Source organism: Nerophis ophidion, linkage group LG16, assembly GCF_033978795.1.
Source record: "Nerophis ophidion isolate RoL-2023_Sa linkage group LG16, RoL_Noph_v1.0, whole genome shotgun sequence".
Classification (NCBI taxonomy): Eukaryota; Metazoa; Chordata; class Actinopteri; order Syngnathiformes; family Syngnathidae; genus Nerophis; species Nerophis ophidion.
The window spans coordinates 34,650,408-34,667,307 of record NC_084626.1 but is presented as its reverse complement, the minus strand read 5'-3'; the positions used below and the strand labels follow the sequence as shown (position 1 = coordinate 34,667,307).

Below are 16,900 nucleotides of genomic sequence, written 5' to 3'. Positions count from 1 at the left end.
TTTAACATGACTTTAGAAATGAATGTGTGTTGAACGACTCTCACATTTAATTATCAAGTACTTCATCTAAGGCTCATGCAGGCAAGGTGATATCAAGGAAAATTCCACATCGTCATCAGCAACACGTGGGGCAAAAAATTCCAAGAACTCATGTTCCAGAAACACAAAGCAAACTATCATCAAGACAAGCAAGTAAGTGCTTGACAGGTTCATATATATGAGGGGACATTCCACCGGAATTTTATTCCTCGGAAATGGTATGTATAAATGTCTGGTGGAATTACCTGTAAAATAATTTTGGAATATATGTATCTGATTTTGTTTCATAAATGTTATATAAATCATTAGTACTGTATAAACAACCTTGAAAGGTGGACAAAATAGTACAAAACCCAAAATACGTTGCTTGGATGACAACATATGTTGCTCCAAAACCTGTATGTACCTTTCAGCGTTGACGGTGCCTTCGCAGATGTGTAAGTTACCCATGCCTTGGGCACTAATACACCCCCATACCATCACAGATGCTGGCTTTTGAATTTTGCGCCTAGAACAGTCCGGATGGTTGTCTTCCTCTTTGAACACGACATCCACAGTTTCCAAAAACAATTTGAAATGTGGACTCGTCAGATCAGAGAACACTTTTCCACTTTGCATCAGTCCATCTGAGATGAGCTCGGGCCCAGCGAAGCCGGCGGCGTTTCTGGGTGTTGTTGATAAATGGCTTTCGTTTTGCATAGTAGAGTTTTAACTTGCACTTACAGATGTAGCGACAGACTGTAGTTACTGACAGTGGTTTTCTTAAGTGTTCCTGAGCCCATGTGGTGATATCTTTTACACATTGAAATCGCTTTTTGATGCAGTACCGCCTGAGGGATCCAAGGTCAAGGGCATTCAATGTTACGTGCAGTGATTTATCCAGATTATCGCAACCTTTTGATGATATTACGGACTCTAGATGGTGACATCCCTAAATTCCTTGCAAAAGCTGGTTGAGAAATGTTGTTCTTAAACTGTTCGACAATTTGCTCATGCATTTATTCACAAAGTGGTGACCCTCGCCCCATCCTTGTTTGTGAATGACTGAGCATTTCATGGAAGCTGTTTTTCTACCCAATCACAGCACCCACCTGTTACAAATGAGCCTGTTCATCCGTGGGATGTTCCAAATAAGTGTTTGATGAGCATTCCTCAACTTTCTCGATCATGTTTGCCACTTGTGCCAGCTTTTTTGAAACATGTTACAGGCATCAAATTCCAAATTAGCTAATATTTGCAAAAAATAACAACGTTTTCCAGTTTGAATGTTAAGTATCTTGTCTCTGCAGTCTAGTCAATTGACTATAAGTTGAAAAGGAATTGCAAATCATTGTATCCTGTTTTCAGTTACAAAACGTGCCAACTTCACTGGTTTTGGGGTTTGTAATTAAAAGCAATTTTATTTCAATATTCTGCGATGAGGCGGCGACTTGTCCAGGGTGTACACCGCCTTCCGCCCGATTGTAGCTGACATAGGCACCAGCGCCCCCCGCGACCACAAAGGGAGTAAGCGGTAGAAAATGGATGGATGGATATTTCAATATTACAATTTTTTCATGTGAGAATGTTTTTTTTGAAATTGTAGTATTTTTTATTCAAATATTCATTTTGTTTTTCTAATCTTGAAATAAACAATCCAGGTTTTCTTCATTTATTTCATTATTCATCTATATACATAAACATTTACAATGCAGTGTATGCAGGAGGTACAATCTCATGTAACACTTGAAATATTATCAAACACAAAGCAATAAAAATGAAGTAAGGAGCTTTCGGTATCACATATAATAACACACCTTGGGTATATTGTTTCTTCTTCTAAACTGTAGTGTGAGATAATAAATAGTTCAAACACAACATAATGCTGTTGTAAGCAAACACCTTTATTTATACCCCCAAAACGACGGATGCTGGATAAGCATAGAAAAACAAATCTCCATACTGTATAATATGATATAATTTCTCTTTTTTTTTTATTTATAAAAGAAGTGTTGACAAATGCCCTGCTTTAATAAAGAGCTCTAATAACTGCTTATAACTACATTACAATGCGTAATAATCAAACCAAAAGGATCAAGTCACACTTATTCATACCCAAATACAGTACATATCAGTGATATGTTTTAATCACGCATGGATGGATGTTATTTCATCAAAGTTTATATACAGTAAGGAAAGATGATGCTTCAAATTCGGAGTCATTTCGACATTGTAAGTATGATGTACAACAGCAGCCTATTTACAACCCTAAAATGGCACAATATTATATTCTGTCTATAACAGTACAATAGATTTCAAAAAAGCACATGTTCATCTGGAGGGAAGAATAGAACAGTATTGCGTAACATGATAACAAATACATTTCAGTATCAGGCACATTCATCATCATTTGCAGGAAAAAAAAATGCTACTTTGAATCCTACTGATGGGAAACATGTTATTAAGTGTAATATTGTTGAGTGGCGTGTATGCTGGAGACAATGGGATACATAATAGCACACCCTGGTGGTAAGAATGGAAATAGGGCTGGGCAATAAAACATTAGTAATAGAAACATACCATATTTTCTGGACTATGAGGTGCACTCAAAAGCCTTTTTTCCCCTCAAAACTCGACGGTGCGCCTAATGTAAGGATTCATTCTGGTTTTGCTTACCGACCTCGAAGCAATTTTATTTGTTACATGTTGCAATGACATGTGTGACCAGTAGATGGCAGTCAAACATAAGAGATAGGTGTAGACTGCAATATGATGGCAATATGACTCAAGTAAACAACATCGACATTTTATATGTTCCATTAAATATATAGAAATTTACACACGGCGTTCAAAAATGTATCAAAATGTTTTAGTACGACTTTGGTAAGCTATGACGCCGCATCGCTTGATGCATTGTTGGCGCATTAAACATATGAGTATTATTATGGTGTGTGTATAAGGTAAGACATTATCTGACGTTTTGTTTCGCAATATTCTTACCTTCTGGTACATGCTAATCTTTATTTGGGATCTGCATAAATCCTGAAAAATTGCACGGTTTGATTGATTGATTGAAACTTTTATTAGTGAATTGCACGGTACAGTACATATTCCGTACAATTGACCACTAAATGGTAACACCCGAATAAGTTTTTCAACTTGTTTAAGTCGGGGTCCACGTTAGTCAGCGATCCTGTTCTGTCTCCCTGTAATGTTTGTCTGATCTTGAATGGGATTGTCCTGAAAATGTAAATTTTCCTGAAGGAACTCTCCTGAAGGGATAAATAAAGTACTATTCAATCTAATCTAATCTAATCAATTCATGGGTCCGCCTGTGCAGTCCGTGACGAAGCCTTAGTCGATAAGCTTCTTCTTTTTCTCCATTTTCTTGTTATGGGACATTCATCCTCCGCTGTTGCCATTTCTAATATAAAGTAGTGTAAAGTTCTTACTTATATCTGTCAGTAAACTTGCCATTAAAGCCTTAAAACATACCTGTGTAGTTAGTTTAGATCATTCACCCAAGGAACATTAGTTATTAGAGAGTTCCGAACGGACGTTTTTTTCACGGGACACATTTCCGGCCTTGTTGTTGTTTACGGATGAGAGGATGCTGCTCCGTTATTGATTTAAGTAAAGTCTGAATGTCCTTAAAACAGTTAGCTCCATCTTTTGACACTTCTTCCACTCCCGTCCTTGCACGCTACAACGCTAAAACAAAGATGTCGGGTAGAAGACGCTGCCGAAAGTGAGCCACGTAAATAAGACTGCCCGCAAGGTGGCTGGAAGATGATCTGTAAAACATTATCGATACAACATTTTGACCAAAGAACCACCATTACATGTTATGTAGACAACCAGGAAGTGTTTTCAATTTAGAAAAAAAAAACAATAATATGATTCCTTTAATGTGCCCTATAATCCGGTGCACCTTATTTATGAAAAAAGATTGAAAATAGACCATTCATTGGCAGTGCGCCTTAAAATCCGGTGCGCCATATGGTCCGGAAAATACGGTAATTGGGATTTTTTTGAATAGAACGTAGTCAGACCAGTGTGGTCTGTCAATGATGCAAGATGATACCACACCACCTTAGCCCGTGCTCACCCTTTAGAGCACAGCCTGGCACTAAAACTGCAGACAATAGTTCTTTACAGACTTCTCTATGTTTACATTTTCACACTTTGCAGTATTGAGTTACACATTAGTCAGCATTTCTTAAATAATCCTTATTTTTGCGCCTTCATTTTAAAAGGTATTGTTTATTGTTTACATTGCTTAAGTGTTTTCCATGGATGTGTTTACATTTATTTTCCTTTCTGCCTCAATAGCTGTGAGGATTATAATAACAGGAAGGTTATCTTTGAAATAAAAATGTTTATATTTCATGCATTTTCGATAGGTCATAAATAATATCAATAATTATCGTTATCGACCAATATAGAACACTTATACGGCGATACAGTTTTCTGTCATATCGCCCAGCCCTAAATGGAGGCTAATCTGGAATAGTGTGCACAGGGATTCAAAACTGTGGTATGTGTACCACTTGGGGTACGTGGGCTCCTCTCAAAACAATCATTTGTTTAAAGTACAGTGTTTTTTTTTCCTATACTCAAACTATTTGTAATGTTACAGTGGCCAAAAATATTAAACGTAATTGTTAAATAAAACTGGTCTGTCTATGTGTTGGCCCTGTGATGAGGCGGCGACTAGTCCAGGGCCTTCCCAGCCTTCAGCCCGATTGTAGCTGAGATAGGCACCAGCGCCCCCCGCAACCCCAAAGGGAATAAGCGGTAGAAAATGGATGAATGGATGTTAAATAAAACATCTGCCTTGTTTTTAATGAATACTTAGGCCTACTATGCTATTTGGGTAATTACAGTGGTACTTGGAGAGCCACTTTTTTTCTGAGGTGGTACTTGGTAAAAAAAAGTTTGAGAACCATTGGTGTAGGGTGTCCATAGTTTTTCAATATAACACTAAAATTTAACAAGGCATAAAACATTTCAGTAATAGCCTACTGTAACATCCATAACAGTAAGCCATGTGTATTATGCCTATAAAATGCTCAATAAAATGTCATCTTGCAGAACACAATAATCATGTTTACAGGTAGAAAAATAAAGTCGGTCTGCAGAAGTCGCAGGGTAGAAACTTAACCAGTTCCATTCATTTCATCAGACCCTAGCTGCTCCTGCACAGTGAATGTTCCGGCACAGGCTTGTCACACTACAGTACTAACAACCAAAAGGTGTGCGCTAGATTCGAGGCTGACAGGCTTTTGAAGCGTTCTTTGACTTGCCTTACCACAAGGAGGCCTCCTTTCAGTCAGTCAGGCAGATTCCAGAACAGATTCCAATGAAAGGCAGGATGTGATCGGATGAAGGTCTCGGCAAAAAACTCTACAGTCTTCATGGAAGTACATTGTTTATGGCAGTGTGGGCTGTTTGTTGGTGCTATAAAACGGTGGCCTCCTCAATGGCGTTGACCCACCTGGAAGACACAGATATGAAAACTTTCAGCTGCTTTAATAACAGTAAATATTTTACCTGGGGTTTCACATTTCAGATATACTTCTGTGCAACATGAAGGTTGGAGGAAACACACGCATACATGATGCAAATTTTGTCAGGGCATTCTATCGCTCCTCGTATTTCATCTTTTAATTTATGTGTTTTAAATGTCCTTTGTGTGTGCTGTGTAAGTGACTTAGGAGGTTATTTATGTCTATTTTGGGATTAAATTCCAATTTAAGGCGATACTGCATCAGTGTGTAAAGGATATCACCACATAGGCTCTTCAGAAAACTGCTGTCAGTAACTGCAGTTCGTCGCTACATCTGTAAGTGCAAGTAAAAACTTTACTATGCAAAGCGAAAGCCATCTATCAACAACACCCAGAAACGCCACCGGCTTTGCTGGGCCCAAGCTCATCTAAAATGGACTGATGCAAAGTGGAAAAGTGTTCTGTGGTCTGACGAGTCCACATTTCAAATTTTCTTTGGAAACTGTGGACGTGGTGTTTTCTGGACCAAAGAGGAAAAGAACCATCCGGATTGTTCTAGGCACAAAGTTGAAAAGCCAGCATCTGTGATGGTATAGGGTGTATTAGTGCCCAAGGCATGGGTAACTTACACATCTGTGAAGGCCCCATTAATGCTGAAAGGTGCATACAGGTTTTGGAGGAACATATGTTGCCATCCAAGCAATGGTATCATGGATGCCCCTGCTTATTTCAGCAATTCAATGCCAAGCCACGTGTTACAACAGCGTGGCTTCATAATAAAAGAGTGCGGGTACTATACTGGCCTGCCTGTCGTCCAGACCTGTCTCCCATTGAAAATGTGTGGCGCATTATCAATCAATCAATGTTCATTTATATAGCCCTAAATCACTAGTGTCTCAAAGGGCTGCACAAACCGCAACACAAACCACTACGACATCCTCGGTAGGCCCACTATGAAGCCTAAAATACCAAAACGGGACCCCAGACTGTTGAACAACTCAAGCTGTACATCAAGCAAGAGTGGCAAAGAATTCCACTTGAAAAGCTTCAAAAATTGGTCTTCTCGGTTCCCAAACGTTTACTGAGTATTGTTAAAAGGAAAGGCCATGTAACACAGTGATAAAAATGCCCCGGTGCCAACTTTTTTGCAACGTGTTGCTGCCAATAAATTCGAAGTTAATAAATATTTGCAAAAAAAATAAGTTTCTTAATTTCAACATTAAATATCTTGTCTTTGCAGTCAATTCAATTGAATATAAGTTGAAAAGGATTTGCAAATCATTGAATTCTGTTTTTATTTATGAATTGCACAACGTGCCAACTTCACTGGTTTGGGGTTTTGTAAATCTGTACAGCAGATGCGGGCATTTAGGACCACAGTTCAAATCAGTGGGGTAGACAGAAGATTGAGTCATAATTGAACATTTTAGAGTATGCCTGTGAATATTTTCCACCTATCAAGGTATTGCTGGGTTGCAACAACGTGACCTGGAGGCACTTCCATGTTTCAGATGGTGGCCAGGGTGTCATTAGATTAGTGTTTATTTTCCTGCAGTAATGCAGATTTTGGCGTATATTATAAAAAAAATATGTGAATGTGATATTGTGGAGCCACACTCTTTAAAAGATTTCAAAGATTCATCATCGCCAAAGTGGACTTCTTTTTACACTCACAAATAGTTCTTTACATTTGGATGGGTCCACAATTTATGCATTAAATCTAACAAAGACAACGTTGGAGTTATTCGTGAATTGGTAAATAATTTACTTAATTGGCGTTAACAAGTGCAGTGATCGTCTCCCTAATGAGGATAAGTGGTATAGAAAATGGATTAATGGAAGTTTTGGTTTTGCAGTTGTCCTGTTTTGCTGTCATGTATGCATTTTTATCTGCAGTTGTTTTATGTGAACTTTGTAATTGTTTTTCTGTTATGCAGCCATGTTTGGTTTCCAACACTATTTTGCAGTATTCAGTATGCCGTTACTATGAAATGTGCAAAGTACAAGAGATTTATTAATCTTGTTCAGGTGTGTCCAAACTACAACCTGCCAACATCTTCAATTTGAGAGTTTAATAAGGAATCTTGCCCTCAGGGAGATTGCATTCATTTTAAAAGTCTGGCTAATTTGATGCTGCTGTAATGTTGCCACCCAGTGGACAACATAAGTACGTTAGGTCAATGACTTTTAATTAACTCAATGTGTAAATGCTCAGCATTTACTAATAGCACCCAATGCAAATAATCTTCCCTTGTCACAAAAAAAAAAAAAAAATTTAACCAAGACAAAATGTCAACAAACACACAAAACACAACCTGTTCACTGAACTTTGTGGACATTAAAAAAACATCAATGCACCATACATTTTTTTTAAAATTACACCCATTTAAATCCATTACAAAGCATTATGGAAAAAATGCAAAACACTCTCCACACTTATCCATTTTTGACACATTTTAGCTGCTTGATATTTCTGATTGATTACAAAACTTCAAGGAGGTTGTCACGGGAGTAAATATGGTAGGAGTCACATACTCTTAATATTCAATTGTATTAATTATTAAAGATCTATCCAATATATTAATATAATATGTACGCACACACGCACATACATGCAGTCGGCTTTTGGCCCGCGATCCAACTTTTGTCAACAGCGCTTGATCTAGTTTATTATTGCAGTGCTTTCAATTGATTACTTGCTAAGAATACACCGTGTTTGACCTCAAAGTGCTCGTATCCAAGGCGACAGCAACCTGACGTGACGTCACATGCAACCCAGCAACTCTCAGGGCATAGAATCAATCACAAATACATTTTTGATTTTTATATTTATATATTTTTTTACTTTCAAAACAAATCTGATCTTTTCTTTTCAAACCAACATTTTTTAATTGTATTTTCAACTGCAAACGGAGTGCGTCAAGCAAGTGAAAAAAAAAAAAAGAATAAAACAAACACACATACACTCCAAACACAGATAAAGGCAAGGGGTCAGGTTATGTTGGAATCCCACTCAATCATTGTTTATTTTATATATAGATGCGAATATACACAAAAACCATAGATTTGAGAGTGATCTACTGCAGAGGGCTTCAGCTTATACATCCCCAGCAGATATCAGCACATTTTTCAAGGTTTTTTTCAGACACATGCAAAATAAAGGATCCCAGATCTATTGATAATAACAAAGCAAAAACAAAACATGGAATGGCACTGAGGATTTGAGGTTCTGATTCTGATATGTTTCCATGTAAAGAGTATCACTCCTTTGGCCAATAATAAACTTAACCCCACATAATGTTGTTGATACTTTTTAAGTTTCATATTTTCTGGGTACAAACCAATTATAAATAACTGTGGGAGCAATGGCAATTGAGTTTGTAAAATGTTTTTAATGCATTGCTTTACTTCCTGTCAACATTTTTGTATTTCTCCACGCAACCAAATGCAATGGAAACGCGTCCGTCCCAAACTTAAAACATATATCAGGTATATTTTAACCATACTTGTGAAGCTTTTTAATATATGTATGTATGTTCTCATTATATGTAGATCTTTTAAAACATTTATTTTTTTCTGCTCATATTACAGCTGTTTGCCCTTTTATTCTACTTATTCAGTTTCGTTTTGTAATAGTATTTTAAGATGTGTCGCGGGCCGTAAACATATTATCTGCGGGCTGTACTTTGAAACACCTCAAAGCAGGTTCATGCTTAAGGACTTACAGATGGTGCAGGACCCATTTATCCTCTACAAGAAGTCCACGGACATGGAATCACCCTCGTCACACTTTTCCGCAACTGAATGGAATGCTAACGAGGGTGATCCTGGCGACTTTTTTGTGCTGGGAGAAGTCTCATTCAGGTCTTCATTGTATCCGAACAGCTCAGCAAAACCAGCGTTTTATGGTAATGAGGATACATACTTTGAATCCAGCACCATGCACACAAACTGGAGCTAGGAGTGTTTCGATACAAATTTGTAACTTCCAATTCCATACTGAAATTGGAGCTTTGAGTGTTTTATATTTTGTATTGAATTGTTTTTATTTTGAATTCATTAATCATATTCACGGTGGCAGAGGGGTTAGTGCGTCTGCCTCACAATACGAAGGTCCTGCAGTCCTGGGTTCAAATCCAGGCTCGGGATCTTTCTGTGTGGAGTTTGCATGTTCTCCCCGTGAATGCGTGGGTTCCCTCCGGGTACTCCGGCTTCCTCCCACTTCCAAAGACATGCACCTGGGGATAGGTTGATTGGCAACACTAAATTGGCCGTAGTGTGTGAATGTGAGTGTGAATGTTGTCTGTCTATCTGTGTTGGCCTTGCGATGAGGTGGCGACTTGTCCAGGGTGTACCCTGCCTTCCGCCCGAAATGGATGGATGGATATTTTAATTTCCTAAAAAAAAAATTTATTACATTTTATTATTATTTTTAAATGATAAATGGGTTGTACTTGTATAACGCTTTTCTACCTTCAAGGTACTCAAAGCGCTTTGACACTACTTCCACATTTACCCATTCACACACTGATGGAGGGAGCTGCCATGCAAAGCGCTAACCAGCACCCATCAGGAGCAAGGGTGAAGTGTCTTGCTCAGGACACAACAGACGTGACGAGGTTGCTACTAGGTGGGGATTGAACCAGTGACCCTTGGGTTGCGCACGGCCACTCTACCACCGCGCCACAGCGTCCCATTTATTTCAATAATCCGATAAGATATCAACAGGAACAATAGTACATGCTAGTATCACTGCGTAGTGTGGAAAAATCTAGAAAGGATTTGATGAAGTGAAAATACTCAGATAACAATTATCAGTATGAAAAAAACTTATGACAGATTTATGCTTTGAGGTAGAAGGGTAATTTGTGCTATGGTGATACCTAGTGGCCACAATAATTCATTAAGTTGAGGGCATGTGGGGATAGGTTGATTGGTAATACTAAATTGGCCCTAGTGTGTGAATGTGAGTGTGAGTGTTGTCTGTCTATCTGTGTTGGCCCTGCGATGAGATGGCAACTTGTCCAGGGTGTACGCCGCCTTCCGCCCGATTGTAGCTGAGATAGGCGCCAGCGCCCCCCGCGACCCCAAAAGGGAATAAGTGGTAGAAAATGGATGGATAGATGGATGAGAGCATGATGCAGGAAGTTGAATAATGCCAACACGTTTGGATACTTTTTAAATGCTTCTGCCGTGCAAACTTTGTATGTGTAAGTAATTGTTGTTTGTATTGATAAATTTGGTGATTTTTCCAATTAAGAACACCTATTATGTATGTATAGCTTTTGTGCTTAGCTGTTGTGTAGCTTCTAACACCTATAGCTTAGAGAGGGTGTCAAACTCATTTTCACAAAGGGCCACATAGCAGTGAACACTTTATGTATGTTTACATACAATGTAAAAACATATTTTAATTTTGCAGTAAAAACTCAGTCGCCAGTTTTACTGTAACATTTAATTTGTTTTTTAGAGCCATATTACTGTAAATGGAAAAACGATAGTATTGTTTATTTACACTAAAATTCAGGCAACTGGGTTGCTAATTTTTTTTAACCGTAAAATGTTTTGGCATTTCTACAGTGTACAATTTGATGGATAACTTGCTTGAACTTGTAAGTCCATCCATCCATCCATCCATCCATCCATCCATCCATTTGGGGTAGCGGTGGGCGCTGGTGCCTATCTCAGCTACAATCGGGCGGAAGGCGGTGTACACCTTGGACAAGTGGCCACCTCATCACAGGGCCAACACAGATAGACAGACAACATTCACACTCACGTTCACACACTAGGGCCAATTTAGTGTTGCCAATCAACCTATCCCCAGGTGCATGTCTTTGGAGGTGGGAGGAAGCCGGAGTACCCGGAGGGAACTCACGCAGTCACGGGGAGATCATGCAAACTCCACATAGAAAGATCCCTAGCCCGGGATTAAACCCAGGACTAGTCAGGACTTTCGTATTGTGAGGCAAACACACTAACCCCTCTGCCAACTTGTAAGTCAAACAGATATTTATTTTTGTAAATTTTATCTTAAGAAAATAAAAGTTTGAAATGTATGGTAATATTATATTTGTTGCATTATTAGATAATACTAACATTTAAAAGAGATGCATTTGAATGCATGTACTTTTTCTGACAAAATAGAAAAAATACATTTAGTATGAAAAAAATTAAGTACTTTATTGATACATATTATTTAAATCTTTGGCGTGCCACATTAAATCATATGCCGGGTCTGGACTTCAACACTTGTGGCGTACAGTATAGCCTACCTATCAGAACTGCACTGTTTCAATGTCCATTTCTCAAATGATATTATTGTTGATGACTGAAGAGCTGATATCAACCAAACCTGACCCCCCCGCCCCAACGTCCCTCCACATTCCACCCCCCGGATTGTAAATAATGTAAATAATTCAATGTATATACTCTGATGATTAACTTGTGTGATGACTGTATTATGCTGATAGTATATATTTATACCATGAAATGATTAACGTGCACCCAGACTTAAACAAGTTGAAAAACTTATTCGGGTGTTACCATTTAGTGGTCAATTGTACCGAATATGTACTGTACTGTGCAATCTACTAAAAAAAGTCTCAATCAATCAATCAATCAATACCATGTTTAACTTTTGTAAAAGATATCACTAAAATACAAGGCAAGAATTCTATTTCTGACTTGACCTGCTCAACAATAAAGTCAGAGCTGACCTGCGTGCTGTGTGATGATCATCAGCCTTGAAGGTATAGTAGAGGGTCTTCTTGTGGTACAGATGGAACACGTTGCTGGTCTCATCGCCCTCGGGCCTCTCGGTCAGCTTGACGGTGAAGCCTTGCAGCGAGAGACTTTCTGAAGCCACTTTATCCTGGAGAAATTTCCAAACATGTCAGTGAGTTTAAAAGTAATCCAATAACATCTTGCAAAATAAACAGGGAGAGCACAGAGCATCCCTTAAATAGTCATTGAAAAGTGTTTTGAAAAGTGGTAACATGCATGCATCTATGACTGAGAAGTCATGAGAGTGTGTGTGTGTGTGTGTGTGTGTGTGTGTGTGAGTGCGTGTGTGTGGTTAGGTGTTGGTGTGGGAGACTCTGTGCCCCCTCACCTCACAGGCTGTGAAGGTGTAGAGCACCTTGTCTTTGAGAAGGAACCACAGACGTTTCCATTTCCTCTTGCTCTTCTTTCGCCGCTGCAAGATGCCGCTCATGGTGGAGCCCTCCACCTCAAGAGGCAACTGAGATCAACAAAAACTGCATTTCAGTAAAGCAAGGCAAGAAGGGACTCTTCCAAAACCTTTTTATGGATGCTTTTAGTGACCTCTACTGGCAACACGCTCACATTGCAGCCTAAAAACAGCAGCTGCGAATGCCATACATTTCTAAAGTAGCAACTGACAGCTCCCTGGTGGTCTAGTGGTTAGGATTCGGCGCTCTCACCGCCGCGGCCCGGGTTCGATTCCCGGTCAGGGAATGAGTCTTTTTCAAACAAAATCTTACACAGCACATTGTTGCTTTTTTTCATTTAGCAAATGTAACTAACTTGACTGAGAGACGCTGTGCTCTTCCTGCTCTTCCAAAGACTTTGTGTCTGCAGACTTTGGAAGACGGCCGAGAGGGGACGACTGGCCCGTTGGGAGCGTGGACTTGAATTGCCGCATGCCCCCGACACACTGCAGCCTACGCTCAAACAAAATTAATAAAATATGTCAGTTAGGACATAAAAAAACAGCTTTGTCGTTTCAGAAATGTATGCCTCACACCTCTTTTCCTGAGCTCTGCATAGCAGTGGTCGCACACTTTGGTCACTCTGTCTTTGAGGTACTTAAGTGGATACCTGTTCCTGGAGCAAGCTCGACACACCACCTGTACAAAGGCACAGAAGACAGAACCGGTAAACTATAGACAAACTCCATCGATTCGACTTGTCAGTGATAACCCTCTCATTCTCACCTTGCCACAGGCGTTACAGTGATGTCGTCGGAGAGTGAGGCTAAAGTCAGAAGTGCAGTTCATGCACATCATCACATGAGAAACAGGCACCAGAACTGGAGCAGCTTCGCCCAAGGCCATCCACAGCTTCTCACGCGCCTGTTAACATGTATCGCACTTATAGGAGCAAGCAGGGAAAAAACAAACAAACAAACAAACAAACAAACAAACAAACACACACATACAGTACACCTCTTTTTGACTTTATGACAATGTCCTTTATTACTAGTCATTCATGGTGAATGCAATTGACAGCTTAACAACACCAACACAATATCTAAACTACTTCCTTTTTCTATTTTATTACATACAATTATTCAAAAAAAGTCATTGGTAGACAATAAGTAAATACAAACTACTTTTGACTTTCACTTCAATGTCCTCCTGTGTCCAGGGAATTATTCCTTGAGTTTGTAAAACAAAAACAACAAAAACACTTTTGAGAAGATAACAAAATCCCTCCACTATCGGTCTTGTACTGATACTACTCTTTAGAGCTGAGGGAAAATACTCAATTTTTATGTGCAATTTGGACATGGATGATAATAAAAATCGACCCCCCGCAACTCCAAAAGGGACAAGCGGTAGAAAATGAATGGATGGATAAGTAAACGTTAATAATTCATAAGCGATGTATTTAATGTAAATTAAGTATTGCAGACAGTTCTAAAATGTGTCTGACTGCAATAAGCCACCTCAATGAGAGATCTGAGCAGCTCCTTTATTGTAGGGCACATATGTTCCAGTTTTGCACACACTACTTGAATAAATGTGGGAATTTATTTAACTTTAAAGTTGCAAGTAATAAACGCATGTTTAGTGATACGAAAGGAAATGTAAAACTGCATCAATATACATAATAAAAGATGCATCAATATTAATAATAATAATAATAATACAATTTTTAATTGTATCGTAGCTCCTGAATCGTAACAGTAATCGAATTGTAAGGTGCCTAAAGATTCCTACCTCTACTCTCCTTGGTGTCGGCACTTGGGATTTATCCGCCCTCCTATTACGTGTTGTGTACTGACTGTGACAATGCTGACACACCAACGGTTGTTGTAATATTATCTTCTCTCTAGACCACAGATGTCAAACTCAAGGCCCGAGGGCCAGATCTGGCTCGCCACATCATTTTATGTGGTCCGTGGAGGCCTTGAAATAACATATGTTTATCTTTTTTTGCTCAATGTATTCATTCTTTCCATTTTGACAGAAAACAAATGCATGTACTTCATGCGACTGCATATCTTTCACAGTTTAATAGTATTTAATCAGATCAGAATCAGAAATACTTTAATAATCCCAGAGGGGAAATTAAATATTGCAACAAATATTATACATTCATACATTCCAAACATTTTTGTTGAAATAAAAATAAATAGTTCAATATCTGCTCGGCTTATGATTTCAAATAGGCAGGTTACCCACTAAATTGTACACTGTGAAAATGACATATGTCAAAATAATTTTACTGTGAAAAAACTAAACGGTGGAACCAGTTCTCACCAATTGCAGTTATACTCTGTTAAGACAACACCTTTAAATTTCAGAGTAAAACACTGGCAGCTCAGTTGTCTATTATTCTATTTCTATTTTCATAAATATGTTATCAATTTTCAAAGTACGGTAATATGCTAAAAAAAAAACACTGAATTTTAAAGTAAAACATTTGGCAACTGAGCTGCCAGTTTGATTGTTTTTTTTTTACTATAAAATCTATATATTTTTAACAGTGTTGTTAAAAAACAAATCATCAAATGCATAGGCAATCATGTAATACCGTGAGGCAAATCCGTATACATTCATACAAGCGGCCCTCTTAAGGCAGCCGTAATTGCGATGTGACCCTCAATGACAACGAGTTTGTCACCCCTGCTCTAGACTCTTATTCATCGACTCTTCAATTCCCTGTTATTATCGGCCTACTTTCTGCTGTAACGTGGTTTCCCTCTGCACTTCTTTTAAGTTCACTATGCACTTATTTCTTTGTGTTGTTTAAAGCTAGTTTAGTGGTTAGCTTAACTATTAGCGTGATTGCTCCTGTCATGTTAAGCCTCGTCCTCCAAAGATAACAATATTTAAGATACTAAGAAATGCAGTTAATTTTCAGTTTTAGGAGTGATTATTATTAGTCTAGAGAGGCTCTAAACTAGTAAGGAGACACAAAATTAGCTGCTCGGCATTTTATTATGGGGGCTTAAATATAAATACATAATTGTGATTGGGATAAAAGGCATTAATCGGCAATGGCGATTACATACTTTTCATCAAAATCGTCTGATACTGATCAGTAGCCAATCGATCAGCACATCCCTAGTAAATGCAGGATTTTGTCGAAATAATTATGTTTTATTATCCTCATAAAGGGGACATGTGCTATATGACTATAGACAAAAAATAATCCCAGTGTTTGTGTTGATCTTTATTAGTTTCAACTGTAAAACTGTTTTCTCAACCACCATCAAATTGTAACCTCTGTTCTCTCACCTCATTGCTGGATCCTCCAAATGTACAGAGCCCTGCAGCGTGATCTGCAATGGCCCGACTCAATGTATGGAACCAGTCTTCCCTCTCTCCAATCGAGCTGACGAATACAATGTTTATGATTAGTTTGCTGCAATGTAGGTTTGCACTGCACCTTACTCAGAGGACTTTCCCTTGGTGTAGCTAAATAAGGTAACCAAAGCATTCTATACAGCTCCTTGCATGATGCAAAGCCGTTCTACACCCTTAAAAAGTACAACTTTCATACCGGACATTAAATTAGTCCAGGGGTGTTCAAACTACGGCCCATGCGTCCCACCGGCGTCTTCAGTTTGACGTCCGGCGTCTTTGGTTTGGTCCGCGAGTCGTCACAAGTATAGAAAAGGAATCTGACCCGCGAAGTGCCAACAGTTATATTATAATTGCTACGGCATTGCCCCCACCTTGTGGACATTGTGAATATATAAGGTATAATTGTCTCGATACCAAAATTAATAACAAGGGGGACCACAAAAAATTGCATTATTGGCTTTATTTTAACAAAAAATCTTACGATACATTAAACATATGTTTCTTATTGCAAGATTGTCCTTAAATAAAATAGTGACCAGACAAGACAACTTGTCTTTTAGCAGTAAGTAAGCAAAAAAAGGCTCCTAATTTAGTTTATAGACATATGCAGTAACATATTGTGTCATTTTCCAAACTATTATTTTGTCAAAATTATTAAGGACAAGTGGTAGAAAATGAATTATTAATCTACTTGTTCACTTACTGTTAATATATGTTTACTTTCTCTTTTAACATGTTCCATCCACACTTCTGTTAAAATGTAATAATCACTTATTCTTCTATTGTTTGGATGCTTTACATTAGTTTTGGATGA

The 16,900-nt window shown here is 38.4% G+C and overlaps 1 protein-coding gene and 1 non-coding gene across 3 annotated transcripts in view; one reads left to right on the top strand and one right to left on the bottom strand.

The window, feature by feature from the left end:
* Positions 1-1,676: 1,676 nt before the first annotated feature.
* Positions 1,677-16,900, bottom strand: part of LOC133535278 (FYVE, RhoGEF and PH domain-containing protein 5-like) — a 79,221-nt gene continuing 63,997 nt past the window's right edge. The window contains exons 15-21 of one of the 2 annotated variants that reach the window (XM_061874955.1): positions 16,018-16,114; positions 13,486-13,623; positions 13,296-13,398; positions 13,076-13,212; positions 12,642-12,770; positions 12,247-12,401; positions 1,677-5,515 (exon numbers count right to left, since the gene is read on the bottom strand). In XM_061874955.1, coding sequence (XP_061730939.1) covers positions 5,479-5,515; positions 12,247-12,401; positions 12,642-12,770; positions 13,076-13,212; positions 13,296-13,398; positions 13,486-13,623; positions 16,018-16,114 — 796 coding nt within the window. In that variant the 3' untranslated portion in view covers positions 1,677-5,478. The remainder of the gene's footprint in view (positions 5,516-12,246; positions 12,402-12,641; positions 12,771-13,075; positions 13,213-13,295; positions 13,399-13,485; positions 13,624-16,017; positions 16,115-16,900) is intronic. The other variant, XM_061874956.1, reaches the window with a different exon arrangement.
* Positions 12,935-13,006, top strand: trnae-cuc (transfer RNA glutamic acid (anticodon CUC)). The gene has a single exon. It is a non-coding gene; the product is annotated as a tRNA-Glu (tRNA).